Source organism: Mastigoproctus giganteus, chromosome 6 (assembly GCF_048544385.1).
Source record: "Mastigoproctus giganteus isolate SK-2022 chromosome 6, ASM4854438v1, whole genome shotgun sequence".
In the NCBI taxonomy this organism is placed as follows: domain Eukaryota; kingdom Metazoa; phylum Arthropoda; class Arachnida; order Uropygi; family Thelyphonidae; genus Mastigoproctus; species Mastigoproctus giganteus.
The window spans coordinates 73516376-73541078 of record NC_143580.1 but is presented as its reverse complement, the minus strand read 5'-3'; the positions used below and the strand labels follow the sequence as shown (position 1 = coordinate 73541078).

General features: G+C 36.8%; 1 protein-coding gene across 1 annotated transcript in view; it reads left to right on the top strand.

Annotated features, from left to right (window-relative positions):
• LOC150084410 (transmembrane protease serine 5-like) overlaps positions 1-24703 on the top strand; it is a 289626-nt gene that overhangs the window by 183688 nt on the left and 81235 nt on the right. The window contains exon 8 of the mRNA XM_090375211.1: positions 11813-11868. Within this exon, the coding sequence (XP_090231337.1) occupies positions 11813-11868 (56 nt within the window). The remainder of the gene's footprint in view (positions 1-11812; positions 11869-24703) is intronic.

Below are 24703 nucleotides of genomic sequence, written 5' to 3'. Positions count from 1 at the left end.
GTCACGATAGTGACTGTTACCTGGATCAAAGACAACTTGTAAAGTTAATGTTTTCCTAAAACTTAGACCTCACATCAACTGGAAATTGAATATATGGTCCAACTGGTATCAAAAATGTTACAAACACACCACTAGTAGTTGATTTATCCTTCTCTGGATACAGTTTTTTCCTTGGAGATTCATAAGGTGTGTCCTAAGTTCATTAATGAAATAAATACTCCGATAGGATGCTTTGCTTGCAGTACTTTAGCAGTTTTAATGTTTCAAGCTATACCAACATGTCTAGCCAGAACAGTAACATTCCAAAATATATTGGTCACAACTAGATCAATCAAACCATATGTGGAGCTTACTACACATGCCTTATAATTTAAAACTGATCTAAAATGCCACGAAGAAAAATTATGCCTGTTAGGCAGAACCATATCAGAATGCTGAAAAATATCTTTCTGTTTGGAGGATCCTGCTTTACAAATTTCCATCCTAATTTCTCCCAAATTTCTCAAGTTTCAGAGTTTACAGTTGGTCAATAGCCATGGGTGGCATGGCTACAACAGATAATTAGTGCTGGTGTAGCCTCATGGATTAAGGTAACACTAATACTGTTGTCAATAGTATTAATGACATAATTTATTCTCACTTCTTGCATTGCCTGTTTTTGCAAGTAAAAAAAATCTATATACAGTCGATTCCGGTTATTTGGGACATATCAGGACTAGTGCATTTTGGCCTGATTAAGCGGCTGCCCCAATTACCCATCCAAAGTTTCACATAAAAAAAGTTAAAAATACAATGGACCCCCGCTTTACAATTGGTTCACTGTACAATCACATTATGATGGGCCAACCGGGCTAGCTGGGTAGGTAAAGTGCCTGCCTGGCAACCCAAAGTTCGTGGGTTCGAATCCTGCCTTCGGCTTGGATTAGAGTAGTGCAAAAACCTTGGGACGTGCATTATGGCCACAGAAGCCAACTAACAAAAAAAAAAAAAAAAAAAAAAAAAACGTTACGATGGAGTCACCATAGTAAAGTACCATTTACTATACAATGTGTAGTAAGCCCTGGTCACTGTGATCGCATTTGTGAATTGAATTTTAATTCTATTAAACACCAATTCGAATAGCAAAATAGGAGGAATATTATCCACAGGCTATAAAAGTAAAAATGTATTAAGCACAAATTTACCCTTTATTACCTTACCAATTAAAAAATTAAATGATACGTGAAAATCGGAAGAATATACGTGATAATCGGAATAATTAATACCTACTATAATATGTACATACTAACTAGTTGACATTTCTGTTCACTGACATTTGTGGGTGGGGATAGAATTTAAAACAGTAAAAATATAAGCAATCAATAACAAAGAACACGGAACACACAAATTGCAAGTAATATGATATGTGCAAGTGAGAACGGAGTAACAAGTTACGAAGCTTTAAAAATAGGAATGAAGAGAAGATTCTGAAAATTCATTTTTTTATATGATTGAAGATTTCATGGGAATGTAAGCACTTTTTTTTTTGGCTGATGCTATATAAGCTTGCTTTCTTGCATCATGTGCCCATGCTAATGCTAACACACTTCGCCATTGGTAGTTTTTTCCCTTGGAACTTATTTGGAGAGGTCTGTGTTAAATCCCAATGGCATCTGAAATTCATAGTCTTTTTTTGCTTTGGGCAGTAGTTAGCAGAGATGCAGGCAGAAGTAGGATTTCCCTATGAATTATTCAATGTTTATATTTCTGTATAATATGCAAATTACATTACGAACACAGGCAAATTTCACTAATGCATATTGGGTAGTCAGTGAAGTTAATAGTTGCAGTTCAAAAATTAAGGAATCACAAATTAAAACCTCCAGTACCATTCACAGCCTGATTCTACACATCAGGAACCTCAAGTGCAAAATTATAAGAACAGCCAGAAAATATTACATCAAAGCTTTCCTCACAAGCATCCAGAACATTAAGAACATGCTTCAGAAAAACTACAACTGTTATTGGTGTTGAGAGTAGCATTAGCATTAGTAGAGGCATATGATGCAAGAAAGCAAGCTTATTCAGCATCAGCCAAAAAAAAAAAAAAAAAAAAAAAAACCCTCTCCCATTTCACCCCTCCGTTCGTTCGAAATACCTGTCCAGTTGAGCTTTAAATTTGTTTAGGCTATCAACTTCAACAACAAGTGATGGAAGTCGGTTCCACCAACCAACCACCCGCTGGCCAAAGGCAAATTTCCGCACATCTATCCGACATCCGTCCTTCCTCAATTTGAATTTATGCCCTCTGAGGTGATTATTCTGAGAAAGATGAAGAATCCCATTGGCATTGAGCATGCTCAAACCATTCAAAGCCTTATACACCTCTATCAGATCACCTCGCCGGTGCCTAGTCTCCAGACTCTGTAATTTGCAAAACTTAAGCCTTTCTTCGTAAGAGCAACCCTTTGTTCCATTTACTAATCTTGTTGCCCTTCTCTGTACCCGTTCCAGCAGCTCTACATCCTTCTTGAAATGAGGCCTCCAGACCTGTATACAGTACTCAAGATGTGGCCTAACCATTGCCTTATACAAGGGAATAATCACCTCCTTATCCCTGCTAGAAAAATTCCTGTATATCATTGACAAGACACCATGAGCTACTCTTGCAGCTCGTCTGCACTGCTCAGAGAACTTCATATCTGCCTGCACAATTACCCCCAGGTCCTTTTCATTCTCCACCACTGTCAGTGTAGTACCGCAGAGTTGATACATTGCTCTGGGGTTACTGTTACCCATATGTAGTACTTTACATTTGTCAATGTTAAACTTCATTTGCCACCTCTCAGCCCATCTGTTCAACCTTTCCAGATCCTGTTGCAGCAGCATAGCGTCAGTAGTGTCCTTAACGACCCTGCCAACCTTTGTATCATCTGCAAACTTAGACATTAAACTTGATATCCCATCATCAATATCATTCATAAACACCGAAAACAACAATGAACCCAACACTGAACCTTGAGGAACTCCACTAATAACATTAGTCCACGTTGAGCAGTGTCCATTGATTACCACTCTCTGTCTTCTGCCACTCAACCACGGCGCCTCCGTAGCCAGGTGGGAAGGAGCAGCAGTGCGTAGCACACGCTTCTTGATTAGACCGGGGTTCGAGCCCGTCACCACCAAATACGGATGATGCGGAAAGGTCAGGAAATGGCCACCGCATATCCCGGAGCAATATGGCCTAAGCTGCTAATGCTCCTAAAAACCAAAACAACAACAAACAACAACCACTCAACCATCCCCTTATCCATAGCAGCAATTTGCCTCCAATGCCACACTGCTCCAATTTGTGCAGCAGTCTTCCATGTGCAACAGTATCAAAAGCCTTTCTAAGATCCAAATATATAATATCAAAGTTATTCCCTGCATCCAGTTCTTTTGTGACTACATCATAGTATCCAATCAAATTGGTCAGGCAAGACCTGCCCTTAACAAAACCATGCTGCGTCTGAGCTATAACTGAATTCTTGTCTAGATGATCCTGCAGTGCTTCTTTAACCAGTGCCTCCATTAATTTACCTGGAACAGAAGTTAAACTAACAGGTCTATAATTACTTGTGTCAGCCTTTGATCCTCCTTTGTGAATTGGGGTTACATTTGCACATCTCCAGTCTATGGGTACCTCCCCTGAGTCCAAAGAAGCTCTCATAATTATGGCTAGGGGTTTGCATACTTCCTTTGCTGCCTCCTTTAATATAACTGGATAGATCCCATCCACCCCAGGTGCCTTTTTTATGTTTATCCTCAACAATCTCTCCTCCACTTTCCTCTCAGTTATTACAAAATCATCCAGCTCACTGCCAATGTTTACTTTACCTACATCATTCTCCTTCCTGAATAACTCCTCATGCGTGAATGTAGATGCAAAATACTCGTTTAGATTGTTAGCCACCTGAGCAGGATCCTCAACTGTTGAACCATCAATATCCAGTGGACCAATCTGATTCATCCCTTTCCTTCTCGAGTTCAAGTATGTAAAGAACTCCTTTCTGTTTTTCTTTGCATCCTTTGCCAAGGATTTTTCGTAGTCTGCCTTTGCCTGCCTAATCTCCTTTGTGACTTGGTTACAGACCAACTTATATCTATCATAGGCTTCCATGTCACCCATTAATTTGTATGTATCCCATGCATTTTTCTTCTCTGCCACATGTCTCATTAGTCCATCTGACAACCATTTAGGCCTAAACCTTGAACAGTATTTCTTAGTTGGTATGTAAAGCCTGGTAGCCACCAAGATTAGTTCCTTGAATGCTTCCCATTTTGAGTTTGCTGTTTGTAACATCATCAGTTGGTCCCACTGTATAGAATTTAAATACTGTCTCAGACCATCATAGTCGCCTTTACGAAAACAAAAACCCTTCCCTTTACCTCTGATGGTAGTTACCTCCTTGAGTAAATCCCACTTCAACACACTGTGATCACTGCCACCTAGTGGTTCATTTATCTGCAGGTTCTTAATGCATGAAGAATCACTACTGATAATCAGATCAAGAGTATTGCTCCCTCTTGTTGCCTCACGAACATGCTGATGTAGAAAACAATCATCCAATAAATCCACAAAAGCCTTGCTAGTGTGCGAGTGACCAACCCACAAATTCCAGTCAATATCTGGGAAATTAAAATCCCCCATTATAAGACTCTCTGATTTACTGGCCCACTCTATTTCCCTGTACAATATATTATTATACTCATCAGAGTCATTAGGCCTATAGCACACTCCTACTCTCAATTTTGATTTCCCTATGCTTATGTCACACCAAACTGACTCGACACTGCCCTGTCCATCGATGTCAACTGGCTTCACTTCCTTTGACTTTATGTGTTTCTTAATTAATAGCATAACCCCTCCTCCCCTCCTGTCCTGTCTATCCTTTCTATATACATTGTATTCCCCAAATTCCAGTTCCGCATTACTTATATCAAGGGCAAGCAACCTCACCCCTATGCCTTTTATAATTTAAATAAGAGTAATGGTATAGTTGCTTCAAATCAGGTTCTGTCCTTGAAATGGGGGTGGGGCATTATCGCACACTTTCCTGCTCTTGACATGGTCTGTAATCAACCTGCTGTGGAACACACCAACAATTTTTGAATTTAACTGCTGTTCTACTCGATTTTACATCAGCCAGTCATCATAGAATTTTGTAAATTCTCTGTAAGAGTTTGCAAAGAATACCAAGATGGCATAATTTTCTAAAACTACCAAGTCAAATATTGGTTCTCCCTACATCCTCTTGAGTCATTCATTAATATCCATCATGCAAGGGTCCTTGACAAAGATCAGCAAAACGGTGTAGAAGGTTTAAAGAAGTATTTCAAACATCAGTTTCTAAGAAAATTCCATTTAAAAAACAATGAAAATTCTGTTCTGAAAGCAACATAGTCACCACTGGATCATATATATATATAGAGAAAGAGAGAGAGAGATCTTTGACAAGTATCACTGCCAACTTTCTGTATCGTCGCCCTTATCAAGCCTGCAGGAATAACAACACTCTTGTAATTATATACTTTTCTCAGCTCTACTAATTGCCACTGACAGCATCCCCAAAGCCAGTAACCATCACCATTGCACAGGCATAATTTGTGGCTACAACACAGTGAATCATCATGCATAGGAAACAGAGGTGATTATTCCATAAAGCAATGGTTAGGTCAAATTCTAAGACTGCATGCGCAGGCCTTAGAGATTCCATTTTAGAAAGTACATGGACCTGTTGGAGAGGATACAAAGAAGGGTAACATGATTGATTAAGATCACAGAGGGTTGTTCTTACCAAGAGAGACTTCAGTTCTGTAAGTTAGTGTTTGAAAACAAAGTATCTGTGGGGTAACTTGATTGAGGCATTTAAGATCCTAAGACATGAGCAAACTAATTGCTGTAGACATCTTTAACTCTTAATTATGTACACAAGGAGGCATAAATTTAAATTAAGAGGGGATAATTAGTATTAGTAAGGCCAAATAATGCAAGGAAGCAGCCTTTTTCTGTATCAGCCAAAAAAAAAGTTAATAATGTAAAATAAAATAATAAAACAAAACAGAATATTCACACTATTCCCATTCACGCTTGATAGCCATTCTATTCTGCTTTGAACTTAGTTGCTCTCACTGCCCATAGATACAGTTTTCTGTGATTCCCTGGGATTTTATATTTTTGTACCGTGGTTCTTATCTGACATTCAAGGGAGAACAGACCTTTCCCATTAATTTCATTAAACCTTTTCGGTGCTTTATACACCTCAGTCAGATCTCTTTAGATGCCTAGTTTTCAAACTTTGCAGTCCACACCTTCTAAACCATTCTTCAAGTGTGCATCAGTTGTGCTCATTACTAATCTGGTCCCTTACTTTGAATCCTCTCTAGGAGTTCTATCTCTTTTTTAGGTGTAGTCATGCAGTCTCCACACCTGAATACAATACTCCAAATTTGATCTGACCATCATCTTGTATAGAGGGATAATGACATCCTTCTCTCTCTCTCTCTCTCTCTCTCTCTCTCTCTCTCTCTCTCTCTCTCTCTCTCTCTCTCTCTCTACTAGCAGAGGAAACCAGGTTCCCTCTTAGCCACTTGTTAAAACTGCATGGAAAATTTCATTGTCAGGTTGAATTGTAATACCTTTTTCATATTTTTCGTCTTGGACCACTTTTACCTCCTATCCCTCTGGCTTATATGTGACTTGACTCCCGGGTTTCTGTTCCCCATTAAACTTTAGTTTACATTTTCCAGACACATATGCAAATGATTTGAGTCTTTTTGAAGCAACATGACCAGCATTGTTAGCTCGAATTGTTAGCTACCCTTTCTGTCATCTCTCATCAGCAATATTTAAAATAAGAGACTGACACCAAACACTGAAGGATTCCACTTGTTACACTGCTCCATTCTGAAAACTGACCATTTATGACAATCTTCTATCATTGGCCTTCCATGAAGGATGGTATCAGAAGTCTAAGTTTATAATGTCAGCATTGTTACCTGCATCCAATTGTTAAATCCACTGATGGGAGCACCCCGATAAAATCTATGCCCTGCGATTCTTTTTTTTTATTTCCAAAGTCAAAGAAGGAGTTGCATTTCCACTTGTCAGAAGAAGTTGTAAAGACATTGGAGGCAATTCTCAAATTCATGTCAGAAAATGGCTTCCACCATGTTTTGAATGGCAGAAACCTTGGAATAAGTGCATTTCATCAAATGGTGACTGCCTTGAAAAGAACCATCAAAATATGGATAATTAATAATGGGTATGTTGTGAAAAAAAACATTATGATCATTTTTTATTGAACAGCCCTCGTATAGCTGGCCGCACAACCCATTTAATGTTGATATAAAAAAATTTGGCAGATGGCATTTCAGTTGCTGCTGGCCTTCAAAAGCAGCCTTTTGACATCCAAAGCGATTGTAACACAGTTCAAATGAGTTTAAAAAGGTAAACTGCAGCCATTATCAACCCACTGCAGGATGGAAGCCTCCTCAACAATTCATGCTGAGGGAAATGGACCATAATCTGCCACGCTGGTCCAGTGCAGGTTGGCAGATCAACCGTATTTATCAGTCAGGGCTTGAACCCCGGTCTACTCAAAGAGCATGTGCTACTGCACTCCCGCTCCTAACCACTCGGCTATGGAGGCCATGAGGTACTGCACTACAATTTTTAAAAACAAACAGAATCACTGTATGCCTTCTGGAACAAAGTGTAAAGGAAAAACCAATTCCAAGAAATGAGGCTCTTCAAAATTTACTACTCTTTTCTATAACCTACTTATAAGAATCAGATTTTTCAGCATGTGCCACATAAAACTAAGCTTTGAGGCTCTCTGCAATCAGTGCAATGCACGAGTTGCATCCTTTCAAATATGTGACCAGAGTTTTAAGAACTTTCATGGTGCCTCCATAGCCAGGTGGGCAGGAGTAGCAGTGCGTAGCACACGCTTCTTGATTAGACCGGGGTTCGAGGCCGTGACCACCAAATACGGAGGATGCGGAAAGGTCTGGGAATGACAACCGCATATCCCCGTAGCAATATGGCCTTATTTGCTAATGCTCCTAAAAACCAAATAACAACAACATAAGAACTTTCATAGCTTTTGCAAGCTGAAGGTTCACATTACAGGTAGTTCTCAACTTAACGAGTTAATTCGTTCCTAGCATGCGCTTATAAAGCGAAAACTCGTAAAGTGAGAATTTATTTCCCATAGACATAATGTTAAAAATAGAGATTACGTTATCAACAATGAAATTAATTAGTTTGTTTAAACAATGATTGATTTATCGAAAGAAATGAAAACGTAGCCTGTAAAATCAAGCAAATTATAATAATAGAGAAATTATTTATGACTTACAAATGTTAAAGAATGTTTATTCTTCATCATAATCATCATCGACTAAATGCACACTCGTTGATCACTCGTTGGTTTGTCGCACAAGAAGTCGTCGTCTTCAAAAATGCTTCAATAGGCATTTATTTCCAAGATAATCTTCTCTTTTCTTTATCAATTTCAATAGCATGCATAAGCACTTTTTAACGGAACGCACAAATTGCAACTAACACGATTTGTGCGGAATAGCAAGTTTAAAAAAAAAAAGGAATGAAGAGAAGATTCTGAAAATTTATTTATGTTTTTTATACTATTGAAGATTTCAGTAAGGGGCAAACACATTTCACCATAATAATGTAAAAAACCACACAATTCCAGCTATCAGTATTTTCACAAAGGCAATAACATCGAGTTTATTACCCATTTATAATTGCTTGCAGTAACAGAAAAGCCCAATAATAAAACGGAAAGTGCAAATTGTTTTTATTGTTTTATGGTTGTGACTTCCAGAAATGTGCTTTAGAAAAATATCACAAAGCTGTTCAAAATTGGTTCTTATAACAGAACATATGATAACGATGAAAGTGTAGTGCGTTTAATGATTTGAATTGGTAACTAACGCAATTTACATTATAAAAACGACCTTTTAGGGAGTTATATATCGAAATTTTAAACTTCCAAGGTCGTGGAATGAATTACCAAAAAACAATGTGTTATTGGGTTCACATTACAATATTTTCGCAATACGATGGTAACGGATTAATATCGTAAAGCAGGGTACACTGTATAATATAACTACGTGCGTGGTTTGAAATTTGGTATTTATGAATGTTTAACATTCATTTTATGCAATTCATGTTCGTATTTTCGATTTTGTTGATACTTGGGGGAAAAAAACTCGTAAACCCGGGAATACGTAAAGCAAGAACTGCCTGTATAAATTTTTTATTTTGAGCCAGCTTCTAATATTTATGTTTTTTCAAAACTACTACCAATTAATAAACATAACAACAAAAAAAAAATAATAAAATAAAAAATCCATACCTCTGGATCAACAGTTGCAGATTTTAAAGAAATATCAAAATTTTAGAAACTTGATGAAGGACCAATTTAAAATGTCGTACAGTAATACATATGCTATCTTAGAAATGAGCCTTGCTTATTTTAAAATATTTGAATCAAACATATTGTTTACTACATACATTCTATTTCCTTAGGATTGTTTGCCACTCAGAGGTTTTCTTATAGTCCATTTTGGCTTTCCCCCTCTTGAAAAACCAGCAATATTCTCCCATCTAATGACCTTGATACCACTTTTCCATAAATTTTTAGGGGAAAAAACTGATTTGGGAATGAAGGAAGTGAATTTTCAAAGACATTCATTCAGCAGCCCATATCTTTATAACATTGCAGTAAAGTTGACACCAGAGATTCATAATTATCTTCTTTCCTTGAAAGAAATTATGCACATCTGCTTTAAATGATTAGCAAGTTGCTAATGTGTCACCTGTGGCAATGTGTCAAATACATCATCTTTAAGGAGTTTCTTTATTTGAGGCCTGTTAATAATTCCTTCTTTCAATTTTGCATCTGTTAAATTGGGAGACACTTTCTTTATCCAGAGCCTTAAAACTCTTCATTAATCCAATCTTTATATGCAGAGGTGGAAAGAAACATTTTTTTTAAAACCAGTGGAACATGTTTTATATTATTTCTCCCTTGTAAAAATTCCTTCCTCTTTTCCCACTGCCACACAATATGATGTTTCTATTGCATGACTGCCCCACAAACATAGAAAAGAACAGTATTTTGTGAATCCTCCCTGTAGATTAGTGAGCAATCCAGTTACCTGAAGATCATGACAGACATTCCAAGCAAAGCCATGATACTTTATTGAACTCAGGATCTTGAACATACTTTCATATGTTCCTTTCAAGCCAACAGCTTGAAGTAGAGGAACTGATGTGAATGCATTTTCACTGTTCGTCAAAACCGCTTTTAAAGTTAATGTTTAGGAATCAAAAAATATATGCCATTCATTAGGATTGTGTTTACTGCCCAGTTCATACATAAAAATAATATCCTTACAGAAACACATGCTGTCTTCCATGATGTAATATTTTGAAAAACATTTTGTGATGTTTTCGATATAACACAATTTTAATTCTTACTTCAAGCAACCTCCACTGTTGTAATCTAAAACCAAAGATTTCTGCTTGCTCTTTAGATAAGTTTAAATCATGAAGTAAGTCGTCCAAAACTTTTCTTGCTTCATTCAAGTCTTCATTTTGTGGAACAGGAATTATTGCAAATGGCATGTTAGGATAGTTGAGGCTGTGCTTGCTTTTGCTGGATGATATGTTTGTCAATTGTGGTTTTGTGGTTCTCGTCACACCATAGAAACATCAAAAAGCATACTTTTATTTTTTCCATTTAGCCACGTACTCAGATTTGTGGTGCAGGTAATACAGCACATATGCGAACACAGGTTTTGTCAATCACCAATCTTGCAACAAAGTAAAAAGATTATGCACATTTAATGATACTGTAGATTTTCTTCCTCTAAGTTTTTTTTGTAAACCATTCACACGCTTAGCAGAAATTGTCAGGGTGATTCAAATACTTCCATTGCTTCTGTTTAAACATTTTAACAATGCAGTGATAAGCAAAACACAGAGAAACAAGCAAAATGTAAATTAATATGCAGATAAACTGCACACATACGCAACTGTCTTTTTTGTTACTGTGAAAGAGAGGTGAGAAGCTGGCAGACAAGGTTAAACACATTAACCTTCCCCAACATTATTGCCATCTGTGAGCGTATGCAAACATTATTTGCAGGTAATAGAACGGTTCAATGTCATATCTGCTTCCATAAATTGTAGTAAAATATGCCTATTTTTGAGTAGACACAAAAACTTGTGTACTTAGAAATTATGATGTGATATGAAATTTTAAGGATTATTTTCAAATTCAATATATAAATATTGACTGTAAACAGCTGATATATTAGTGGAGGTAAAAATTGTGTTGGCCAGTGTTATTAACCACATTTTTAATGTTGATATTATTATTGTTAATAAATAAATTTTCAGCATTACTGAATTTTTGTTAATAAAATATAGCTAACTAATGCTTAGTTTCCTAAGCATTAGTTAGTTATATTTTATTAATAATAACATAAATTGTAGATAATAATAAAGTAATTAAAAGAAATACATTATTAATTCAAAACTGAAATGTGGGTCATGAAGCTGATTCCCAAACTTAATCTGGGTTCTAGCTGGAAAAAGTTAAGAACCCATACTCTAAGAAAGTAAAATAAAAATCTGAAAATATGATTTTGATTTTCAACTCTTCCTATTTTCAGATTTTGATTTTTTTATATTATATTTATGGATATGTTATTTATTCTAATGCTTTATTATAATTTATTTATTTATTTTCAAAAGAGAGAATATCTCATGCGTTAGTGGAAAAATTGTTTCCATATCCTGCAAGAAATTTGGTAAGTAATTTGGTAAATTTACTTCACTGTCTATTATGTACATTTTATTTTATTATATGTTACAATGATATACATTTGAAAAAAAAAAAGTTGCTGTTTTGAAAATAGATGGACTTTGACAATTGGGTGATCCTGATTCCAAATATACTATTGATTGTGTTCTATCATATAATGCTGTCACAAAAAATCAGCAATAATGAATGTTAATAAAAATCATCAATAAATTATGATTCTCACAGAAGCATTGGAAAGTTTTCCATCTAGAGTTAACAATGCAAGTATGTCAGCACTCGTGATAATGGCCCTTAACCATTGGTCTAGTAATATGACACATTTATTTTTAATGATTTTTATTTTAATGTAATCTGAGATTCTTCTTTAAACACCAAAAGTATTCAGTCATTGTCACATTTCATTTTGGTTACCATTTTTCTGTGTTCTTGATGTTTAGGCAAATCATTTCATTGCCTTTCATACTTCAAGTTTCTCAAGGAAGTAGTTAATGTAGCTGTACAAAAATAAAACATCAGAGTCATATTGCAACTCAACGCAAAGCCATAAGATTACTCAGAAAACTTTCTTTAACATTTTTGAATAATATCCAAGTGGCTATTTTTTTCTAAGACGTGTCATATTTCAAAGGCATTTCTTTCTTGCATCATATGCCTCTACTGATATACTGATGGTAATGCTTCATTTCTTTCTTGCATCATATTCCTCTACTAATATGCTAATGCTAATGTACAGAACAAACACTTCCTAGTTCATTTCATGAATATACGTGGTCTCAATTCTAAACTCAACAACGTCCACCATTTCCACTTGCAGTCTACCAAACCCCATGTACTTTTTCTGACAGAATATCAGTTATTGGTTGATTCAACCACTGCTCATCTCAGTTGCCCAAATTATTCCTGTATGATTCCTTTTGCCTCAAAGGTGGTACTTGTGCATATGTCCTTTCCGATATTCCCTGTCAAAGACTTGACAATTTGGAATCTCCTCTTTTCGATCTTCTCTGGCTTAAAATCTCTCTACCTCGTGCCAAATTCATCTGTTGTCTCTACCATTCTCCCAACTCCATTAATCACTTGGAGCTCTTCGACTTCCTCTCTTTGCAAATTGACTTTCTCCAGTCCAACTTTCCTGACAGTGAGGTAATTTTCCTTGGTGATTTTAATGTTCACAACTCCAGCTGGCTTCTATTTTATAGTCACACTGACCCAGCTGGTCGAGATGCTGAGGCTTTTGCCATTTCTTATGACATTTTACAGATTGTTCATTTACCTACAAGAATACTGGACAATCCTAACCATAGAGCCAACACGCTTGATCTTTTTCTCACAAATAACCCTTCTAAGTACACGTTCGAAGTGAGTGGTCCTTTAGGCACCTCAGATCACAACTTGGTGATTTTCTCTTCTCCAATGGGGCCTTTATCTCATGGCTATTCCCAACCTCATATTGTTTGGCATTACAAGAATGCAAAATGGGATGACCTGCGAGACTTCTTTTCTTCTTTTCCTTGGTCTGATTACTGTTTCAAAACTTCTGATGTCAACGTTTGCTCAGATCGTGTCAGTGAAATTATTCTAGTAGGAATGGAATCCTTTATTCCACACTCCACTTTAACATCTCGTCCTTTATCTAAACCTTGGTTTTCCAATAAATGTGCTAAGGCTGTTCAAGAGAAGAAAGTTGCATATCATAATTGGCTTGGTTCAGTTCTACAGTTTCATTTTCTGCCTACGCCAAAGTTCACAACAATTGTAAAGCAGTTATTAATCAGTCCAAACTAGATTTTGAACAGACAAAAAGTAGAAAACTTGCTTCTTGCCCTAATGGTTGCTGAGCATTCTGGTCTCTTGCTAAAGCTATTGGCTGCAACTTTTGCCCATCTCTGTCAAAACCAGATGGTTCTGTTGTCACTTCAGCCAAGGATAAAGCTGACCTGCCAGCATCCCATTTTTCTTCCAACTCATATATTAATGATCTTGGTAAAACACCTCCCACCATTCCCAACATGCTCCATTCAATGCCTCCTGTAGTCTTCCGTCAGAAGGATTTTGATGAATCTTGATGCAAAGAAAGCTCCAAGTTCTGATGGTATTTCTCCACTTATTCTCAAAATCTGTGCACCCAAACTTACTCCTGTTCTTTGCTGCCTTTTTTCACTTTCTTATTCCAAAGGTATTTTTCCTTCTACTTGGAACTTTGCTCATATCCAGCCAGTCCATAAAAAGGGTGACAAATCCCTCCCATCCAATTATCATCCCATTGCAATTACTTCTACTCTTTATAAAGTAATGGAGAAATCAATTAACCGCCAACTCTTAAACAACCTAGAAATCATCCGTATGATCAATGATCGTCAGTATGATTTCTGTCAGTGTCGATCAACTGGTGATATTCTGGCTTATGTTACCCATTTATGGACAAATTAGCATTAGCATTAGCATTAGCAGAGGCATATGATGCAAGAAAGCAAGCTTATTCAGCATCAGCCAAAAAAAAAAAAAAAACCACTCCCATTTCACCCCTCCGTTCGTTCGAAATACCTGTCCAGTTGAGCTTTAAATTTGTTTAGGCTATCGACTTCAACAACAAGTGATGGAAGTCGGTTCCACCAACCAACCACCCGCTGGCCAAAGGCAAATTTCCGCACATCTATCCGACATCCGTCCTTCCTCAATTTGAATTTATGCCCTCTGAGGTGATTATTCTGAGAAAGATGAAGAATCCCATTGGCATTGAGCATGCTCAAACCATTCAAAGCCTTATACACCTCTATCAGATCACCTCGCCGGTGCCTAGTCTCCAAACTCTGTATTTGCAAAACTTAAGCCTTTCTTCGTAAGAGCAACCCTTTATTCCATTTACTAATCTTGTTGCCCTTCTCTGTACCCGTTCCAGCAGCTCTACATCCTTCTTGAAATGAGGCCTCCAGACCTGTATACAGTACTCAAGATGTGGCCTTACCATTGCCTTATACAAAGGAATAATCACCTCCTTATCCCTGCTAGAAAAATTCCTGTATATCATTGACAAGACACCATGAGCTACTCTTGCAGCTCGTCTGCACTGCTCAGAGAACTTCATATCTGCCTGCACAATTACCCCCAGGTCCTTTTCATTCTCCACCACTGTCAGTGTAGTACCGCAGAGTTGATACGTTGCTCTGGGGTTACTGTTTCCCATATGCAGCACTTTACATTTGTCGATGTTAAACCTCATTTGCCACCTCTCAGCCCATCTGTTCAACCTTTCCAGATCCTGTTGCAGCAGCATAGCGTCAGTATTGTCCTTAACGACCCTGCCAACCTTTGTATCATCTGCAAACTTGGACATTAAACTTGATATCCCATCATCAATATCATTCATAAACACCGAAAACAACAACGGACCCAACACTGAACCTTGAGGAACTCCACTAATAACATTAGTCCACGTTGAGCAGTGTCCATTGATTACCACTCTCTGTCTTCTGCCACTCAACCATCCCCTTATCCATAGCAGCAATTTGCCTCCAATGCCACACTGCTCCAATTTGTGCAGCAGTCTTCCATGTGCAACAGTATCAAAAGCCTTTCTAAGATCCAAATATATAATATCAAAGTTATTCCCTGCATCCAGTTCTTTTGTGACTACATCATAGTATCCAATCAAATTGGTCAGGCAAGACCTGCCCTTAACAAAACCATGCTGCGTCTGAGCTATAACTGAATTCTTGTCTAGATGATCCTGCAGTGCTTCTTTAACCAGTGCCTCCATTAATTTACCTGGAACAGAAGTTAAACTAACAGGTCTATAATTACTTGTGTCAGCCTTTGATCCTCCTTTGTGAATTGGGGTTACATTTGCATATCTCCAGTCTATGGGTACCTCCCCTGAGTCCAAAGAAGCTCTCATAATTATGGCTAGGGGTTTGCTTACTTCCTCTGCTACCTCCTTTAATATAACTGGATAGATCCCATCCACCCCAGGTGCCTTTTTTATGTTTATCCTCAACAATCTCTCCTCCACTTTCCTCTCAGTTATTACAAAATCATCCAGCTCACTGCCAATGTTTACTTTACCTACATCATTCTCCTTCCTGAATAACTCCTCATGCGTGAATGTAGATGCAAAATACTCGTTTAGATTGTTAGCCACCTGAGCAGGATCCTCAACTGTTGAACCATCAATATCCAGTGGACCAATCTGATTCATCCCTTTCCTTTTCGAGTTCAAGTATGTAAAGAACTCTTTTCTGTTTTTCTTTGCATCCTTTGCCAAGGATTTTTCATAGTCTGCCTTTGCCTGCCTAATCTCCTTTGTGACTTGGTTACAGACCAACTTATATCTATCATAGGCTTCCATGTCACCCATTAATTTGTATGTATCCCATGCATTTTTCTTCTCTGCCACATGTCTCATTAGTTCATCTGACAACCATTTAGGCCTAAACCTTGAACAATATTTCTTAGTTGGTATGTAAAGCCTGGTAGCCTCCAAGATTAGTTCCTTGAATGCTTCCCATTTTGAGTTTGCTGTTGGTAACATCATCAGTTGGTCCCACTGTATAGAATTTAAATACTGTCTCAGACCATCATAGTCGCCTTTACGAAAACAAAAACCCTTCCCTTTACCTCTGATGGTAGTTACCTCCTTGAGTAAATCCCACTTCAACACACTGTGATCACTGCCACCTAGTGGTTCATTTATCTGCAGGTTCTTAATGCATGAAGAATCACTACTGATAATCAGATCAAGAGTATTGCTCCCTCTTGTTGCCTCACGAACATGCTGATGTAGAAAACAATCATCCAATAAATCCACAAAAGCCTTGCTAGTGTGCGAGTGACCAACCCACAAATTCCAGTCAATATCTGGGAAATTATAGTCCCCCATTATAAGACTCTCTGATTTACTGGCCCACTCTATTTCCCTGTACAATATCTTATTATACTCATCAGAGTCATTAGGCCTAAATTCAATGGAAAAGTTTGGTGAAACACAAGCAGTTGCTCTTGAGAACTTCACAGGTCCTCTTTGAGTGAAACTCCCTAAAATAATTTTTATATTGGCTAAAGAAATCATTTAGAATTTTGAACAAGGTGAAAAACAAAATTTTTTATTTTTAAGTAAAGCAATATGCTGCATTAAGAGTATAATGTTTTGCAGAGCAGGTGGCAAAATAAAATTTTATTTCTAAAGTAACACATGGTGAGCATGATGTTTCGCACAACAGATAACTTCAGTTGCCCTGTGCTTTTGCTGCTTTCTTTTTCATGAATTTCTGAATTGTGGACTTTTCTTTTTTCAAATGTTGGTAACTTAACCATAATATAACAACACAGTTGTGTACAGTTTCATACTAAAGTATGAAACAAGAATAAACTGAAGAAACTGAAATTTTTAAATAATTGAGTTTCATTATAGAAACTCAGTTTTTTACAAATTTAAAAAATCACAGTTACATTATGGAAAATGCCCATAACAGTCATAAAATTAAAATTTTATTTCAATTCAAAATAACATGCTCTGCTTTCTTTGGAGTGCTTGGACATACATTTTCAGTTATCAGTCAAGCGGGGCCGACCGGGCTAGCCGAGTGGGTAAAGTACCTGCCCGGCAACCCAAAGGTCGCAGGTTCGATTCCCGCCTCGGGCTTGGATCAAAGTACTGCAAAAACCTTGGGAGGTGCAATATGGCCACAGAAGCCGATGCGCCAACAACTACCAAATCAAAAAAAAAAAAAAAAATCAGTCAAGCGGACAGTTCTTTAGAAGTTACAGAAATAGTGTTACAAACAGTGGCGGATTACCCATTAAGGCAATGAGACACGTGCCTAGGGGCCCCCGGTTTTGGGGGGGCCCAAGCCAAGAAATATTCCTATAGTGTTCTAAAATAGATTAATGTTTTCAGTAAACATCATAAAAATCTTGATTATTTTAAAAAATCTTGATTATTTTTCAAAACAATTATTACATTTTAATACGTATTTTGACAGCGCGGACTATCTATGCTTTAAATAATGCCGCAATACCAATGTCGGCGCTAGTTGACAAGCTTCGTATTTTGTACAGTCCATTCCGGTTATTTGGGACACATCGGGACTAGTGCATTTTGGCCCGATTAAGCGGCTGCCCCAATTATTCAAAGTTTCATGTAAATAGTTAAAAATACAATGTACCCCCCCCCTTTACAATTGGTTCACTGTATAATCAAATCACTTTATGATGAACTCACCATAGTAAAGTACCATTCATTATACAATGTGTAGTAAGCGTTGCTCATTGTGATCACGTTTGTGAATTGAATTTTAATTCTATTAAACAGCGATTCTAATTAACCAAAATAGGAGGAATATTATCCACAGGCTATAAAAGCAAAGATATATTAAGCACAAATTTACCTATTACCTTACCAATTAAAAAAATTAAATGATACGTGAAAATCGGAATAATTAATACGTACTGTAATATGTACATATGAACTAGTTGACATTTCTGTTCACTGACATTTGTGGGTCGGAGTTAAAACTAAAAACAGTAAAAAGATAAGCAATCAATAACAAAGAACACAATACACACAAATTACAAGTAACACGATATGCGCAAGTGAGAAAGGAGTAACAAGTTACAAAGCTTTAAAAATAGGAATGAAGAGAAGATCTGAAAATTAATTTTTTTTATATGATTGAAGATTTCTTGGAAGTGTAAACACATTTCACCATAATAACCCACAGAATTCCAGCTGTCGGTATTATCGCAAATTCAATAAGTTCGAGTTTACTATCCGTTTATGATAGATTTCACTAACAGAAAAGCCCAATAAACAGGTGACTGCTAATTGTTTTTATTGTTTTATGGTTGCGACCTCCAGAATTTCAACTGAACCACGTGGTACCATCGGAGACAATCGTAGGGTAATCTCTAGGGCGCACGGCGCTGTTGACAGCTTCGAGGTCACAAAAACTGATTGCATTGCCGAGATAGGAAGTTTTGCCCGGTTGCTCCTTAACTTTATTTGTTATTGAATCGTGTAAGAGTGAGGTGTTTTTTTCAAAAAATAACTTTTTAGCGTGACTTTTCGTGTTTTCATTATTTGAGTGTAGTGCAAGTAAAAAAGGCGCCTCCGTAGCCAGGTGGGAAGGAGCAGCAGTGCATAGCACACGCTTCTTGATTAGACCGGGGTTCGAGCCCGTCACCACCAAATACGGAGGATGCAGAAAGGTCAAGGGAATGACCACTGCATATTCCCGGAGCAATATGGCCTTAGTTGCTAATGCTCCTAAAAACCAAATAACAAACAAACAAACAGCAAGTAAAAAAAACTTTGTAAAATTGTAAAAAAACTGATAAACAATCAGGTTAAAGAGCAAACGTAAGTAATAAAAATTTTTTTTTGGAAAACTCAAAACTAAACCTCATAAACATTTTTTAAATTTACTTATTTTACCCTTCACTGTTTAACTATGAAGTGGCGGTACCGAAGTGGAGCAGAAAAGCGGAAAGTACAACAAGAAGAGAAGCAAAGGGGCAAACATCTTTAGCAAATTTTGGATTTCTTGAATTAAAAGCTAATGACGCTAGTAGCGTTTCTTCAACATCCTTGAGCTCTATTATGAAAATGAAAATGATGAACAAGTAATTTCACCTTCTTCTCCACCTAGTTCCAGTTCAAATGGTGAAAATTTTAAGGAGAGAGGAAAATTTGTGCTTAATGATAATAATGGACAAGAGAGTGCATCACACACGGTGACTGTTCATGTTTCGCCAAATAATTCTGCTGAATGGAATAATTGTGAGCAAGAACAGCTTTTTCAATATTTTGTTCAAAAAGGTTATTTTTCCCAAAGTATTGATTTTGATGACAAAGAAACGATAAAGTCTACGCTCCAAATAAGTGGAGGAGTTCAACGGTTCATTTCAAAATCCTTTTTCAAACGGAAAATGCTGAATGGTGAAGAAATTGATCATCCTTGGCTAATTTTTTCACCAAAGACAAAAAAAGGTGTATTGCGGATTTTGCAAGTTATTTTCTTTGGTTGAAGTTTGGGATCAACTAATAGTTGGTCTTAATGACTGGAAAAATGCCGGATCTCGGCTTTCGACCCATGAAAATAGCGCGGCTCATTCAAGATCGGTTGTGAGTTGGTCCATTTGATCTAACAAGAAGGGTTTGGATACGCTTTTTATTAAAAAAATTGGAACTCAGTCCGAATATTGGAAATAAGTATTATGAAGAATAGTCGATGTAATACTTTTTCTTTGTGAGCGAGGGCTTGCACTAAGAGGAAAAAACGAAATGTTTGGATCGCCTTTCAATGGCAATTATTTGGGTATGCTAGAATTATTAGCAAAATATGATGTGTTTCTGGCAAATCACATAGAGAAATTTGCAAATTGTGGACGTGGAAATGTGTCATACCTCTCCTCAACTATTTGTGACGAATTTATTCAATTGTTAGGAGAGTATGTACTTGAAAAAATACTAAAAGAAGTTAAAGAAGCAAAATACTTTGGTATTACAGTAGATTCCACTCCTGATTTGCAACATGTCGATCAGCTGACTTTTACAATAAGATATGTAAATCCAAGTACTTTTGAAGTACATGAGAGGTTTCTGAAATTTTTGCCTATTAAAAGTCACAAAGGCAGTGCATTATCTCAAGAGATTTTACAATTTATTCAAGATTGCAACCGCGATATAAAAAACTGTCATTCTCAAAGTTACGACAATGCAGCAAACATGTCAGGGAAATACAGTGGAGTGGAAAGCCAAATAAAAGAAATCAATGATCTGGCCGAATACATAACATGCAGCGCTCATTCTCTAAATCTCGTGGGACAAACCGCAGCGAGTATTTGTGTTGAAGCAACTTCATTTTTTGGACTTATTCAAAAACTATTTAACTTTGTGTGTGGATCTACTTACAGATGGAATTTATTAAAGGAACAAATTCACTTAAATAATTTAAGCGATAATCGACCTTTTATGATTAAATCCCTTTCTGATACAAGATGGTCTGCGTGATTTGACACAGTTAGATCTTTAAAATCAAATTATATTTCAATCATTAAATTTTTAAAAATGTTAGCAGTAAACACTGAACAAAATTGCGATACAAGAAGTGAAGCAGCAAACATTTTGTTCACACTATGCGAAATAGAAACATGTATACTATGTGTATTTTGGTACAATATTTTGGAAAGAATTGATAAGGTCAATAACATGTTTCAAAAGATGCAGTCATATTGAAAGAGGTTACAGATCATTTAAGAAGTTTAATAGAATATCTAAAACAAATTCGAGGAAATTTTGATCAATTTGAAACAGAAGGGAAAAAAATTTTAGAGTCCATCAAAAATTTGAATGAGTTTAAACTGATCGACAACTGAAGAAGCGTAAAATAAAATTGAAGTTTTTTCCAGACGAATCTCGTTCCACATACCATGATAATTTTTCGGCAAAGGATCGGTTCAAAATTGAAACATATTTAGCTATATGTTGACAGTCTAATCACAGAAATGGCAAAATGCTCTCTTGCCTACGAAAACCTTCATTCAAACTTTTCGTTTCTCTTTGAATAATGAGATTTAAATTTACAACAGAAACAACAGGCAGCTAAACAACTTGTCGGAAAATATTCAAACGATCTCGAAGAACGTTTAGAAAATGAAATAATTCAATTTCACCAACATATCGTGCTTCACATCGAGGAAAAGGGCGAAAATGAAGGAAATATCATAGACACATTTAAGGAAATTTTGTCCATGAAATGCTATCCAAACGTGAGTATCACATTTCGCCTATATTTGATATTAGCATGCGGAGTGTGTGAAGGTGAGTGATCTTTTTCTAAGATGGCATTAATAAAGAATTAAAGGAGGGCTGTAATGAGCCAAGAGCGATTAAATGCCTTATCCCTAATTTCCATTGAACACGAGTTTGCCAAAAAAATGAACTTTGAAGACATAATCAATAAATTCGCGAATTCTAAAATTTGCAAAGTAAATTTGTAAAAACTGAATAAAAAATTATTCATTAAACTAAAAAGTTTTATTATTTATCATCCTTGAACCCTTTAACAGGCAGAAAAATCCAGAAGTTCAAAAAATTCAAAAGTACAAAATTTCATTTATTTGCCACCTAACTTTTATTATTTTTTTTTAATTATTTTTTTTGGGGGGAGGGCGCAAATATAATTTGCCTAGGGCCCCCAACTATCCTTAATCCGCCACTGATCACAAATGAAAAGTTGTGTCTGAGCCTTCCTAAGAAAGCAGAGCAGGGTATTTTGTTACTGTTTAGTACAGTAAATTTCTGTAATGTAACTGCACCCAATAATCTTATTGTACTAAGATGGAAAAAATAAATTTGCAAATGAAGAAGCCGTAATCTCGAAATGTCTGCTGAAAAGGTTGTGAAAATGAACAAAACACTGACTTCTAAATATTCAGTGATTTAACCATAAGCAAACAGGAGTAGCAGAGGAACATATGCATAATGCTATCTCAAAAATACATAATCATTAGTGGAAACCAGTGAGATATAAAAAGAGACAAAGATTGTCAGCAAAATTGACTAATTGTGCAATTGGTTTCTCAGGAAAGTTTTCTGTGTCATTAGAAAGATTGTTTAGTTAACTCTTGCCAGATATTGTTAATTAGTTTTGCACCAAATAAGTACACGAAATGAAAAAGGCTGTTTAATCATGGGTAATGCAGCTCCATCATTTCCTACTACCCAGGTAGAAAGCATGCATCATTTTATTATATCTCATATTGTGAATATCTTCACAATGAGTTGCATATGTATTGCACTACTTTGAATAAGTAATGCTTCTCTGGTAGAGAAGGCTACTGTTACTTATTCTCAGATGGGTACTACCACCAACCAGTCAGCACCATTTTGAAGCTGGTTGGCTTCATCATCCCTAGGTTGCGCATGTACTCTGTTGCAATAGTGATAACCCATTTATGAAGTATAACTCCACAATATGAGAGATGATGAAGCCAACCAGCTTCGAAACGGTACTGGCTGAGTGGTGGTGTCCATCTGAGAATAAGTAACAGTAGTCTTCTCTACCAGAGAAGTGTTACTTATTTGAATTAGTGCAATACCTAGGCAACTCATTGTGAAGATGTTCGCAATATGAGATATAATAAAATGATGCATGCTTACTATCTGGGTAGTAGGAAATTATAAAGATGTTATTACCCATGCTTAAACAGCTTTTTTCATACTCTTTGACATTTCATCAAGAAATATATTTAGAAGTACATGAAATGATTGCACGTTACAGAGAACAATGCTTTTATCCAATAGTTCTATCTAGAAATATAGACTAGCCCACCTGATGGCTAATTCCAGTTTTAACACAGCTCTACTATTTTTTAAGAAAAAATAACAAAAGAGAAAAACTAAGTTTTTACAAAGAGACAGAGAAATTTTTGTCATCAGCTATAATATGACAGTGAGATGGAGAAGACATCAAATGAAATAATAAAAGAAGATTCTCCACTGTAAATCTATAGAGTTGGCAACAATGTATGTTTATTGGTCCATCTCTGTTAGCATTAGTTGAGGCCTATGATGCAAGCTTATACAGCATCAGCCAAAAAAAAAAAAAATAAAATAAAAAAACCTTCCCATTTCGCCCATCCGGTCACTCCAAATGTTTGTCTAGTTCAACCTTAAATTTATTTAAGTTATTAACTTCCACCACAACAACAGATGGGAGTCTGTTCCAACAACCCACTGGCTAAAGGCAAATTTCTGCACATCTATTCTACAACTGTCTTTCCTCAATTTAAATCTATGCCCCCTCAGGTTCTTAATCTGAGCAAGTGGAAGTATCCCGTCAGCATTGAGCCTGCTCAAGGTCTATACACCTTGATCAGATAACCTCGCAGGTGCCTAGTCTCAAGATGCTGCAACTCTCAGAACATAAGCCTTTCTTCGTAATCACACCCCTTAGTTCCAATCACCAATCTTGTTGCCCTTCTCTGTACTCGTTCTAGCAACTCTACAGCCTTCCTAAAATGAGGCCTCCAGACCTGTATACAGTACTCAAGGCATGGGCTGACCTATACAAAGGGATAATCATCTCCTTGTCTCTGCCAACAAAATTCCTATATATCATTGAAAAAACTCCTTGACCTGCTCTGGCAGCCCATCTGCACTTCTCAGAGAACTTCATATCTGACTGCACAATTACCCCCCAGGTCTTTTTCATTCTCCACCTCCCTGAGTATAGTACCACACAATTGGTATGTTTCTCTTGGGTTGCTGCTACCCATATGCAGTACTTTGCATTTGGCAATGTTAAACTTCAGTCACCACTTCTCAGCCCATCTGTCTCACTTTTCTAGATCCTGTTGCAGTAGCATACATACGGCGCCTCCATAGCCAGGTGGGCGGGAGCAGCAGTGCGTAGCACACGCTTCTTGATTAGACCGGGGTTCGAGCCCGTGACCACCAAATACAGGGGATGCGGAAAGGTCAGGGAATGACCACTGCATATCCCCGGAGCAATATGGCCTTAGTTGCTAATGCTCCTAAAAACCAAATAACAAACAAAAAACAACAAGCAGTAGCATACTGTCTTTACTGTCATTAACAACCCTGCCAACCTTTGTATCATCTGCAAACATGGATATTAACCCTGATATACATTCATCGATATCAATAATAAATACACAAAACAACAATGGGCCCAGCACCGAACCCTGGTGGACTTGGCTAATAACATTAGTAACAGTATCAAAAGCTTTCCTGAAATCCAAATATGTAATATCAAAGTTATTCCCTGCATCCAGTTCTTTTGTGACCACATCATGGTATG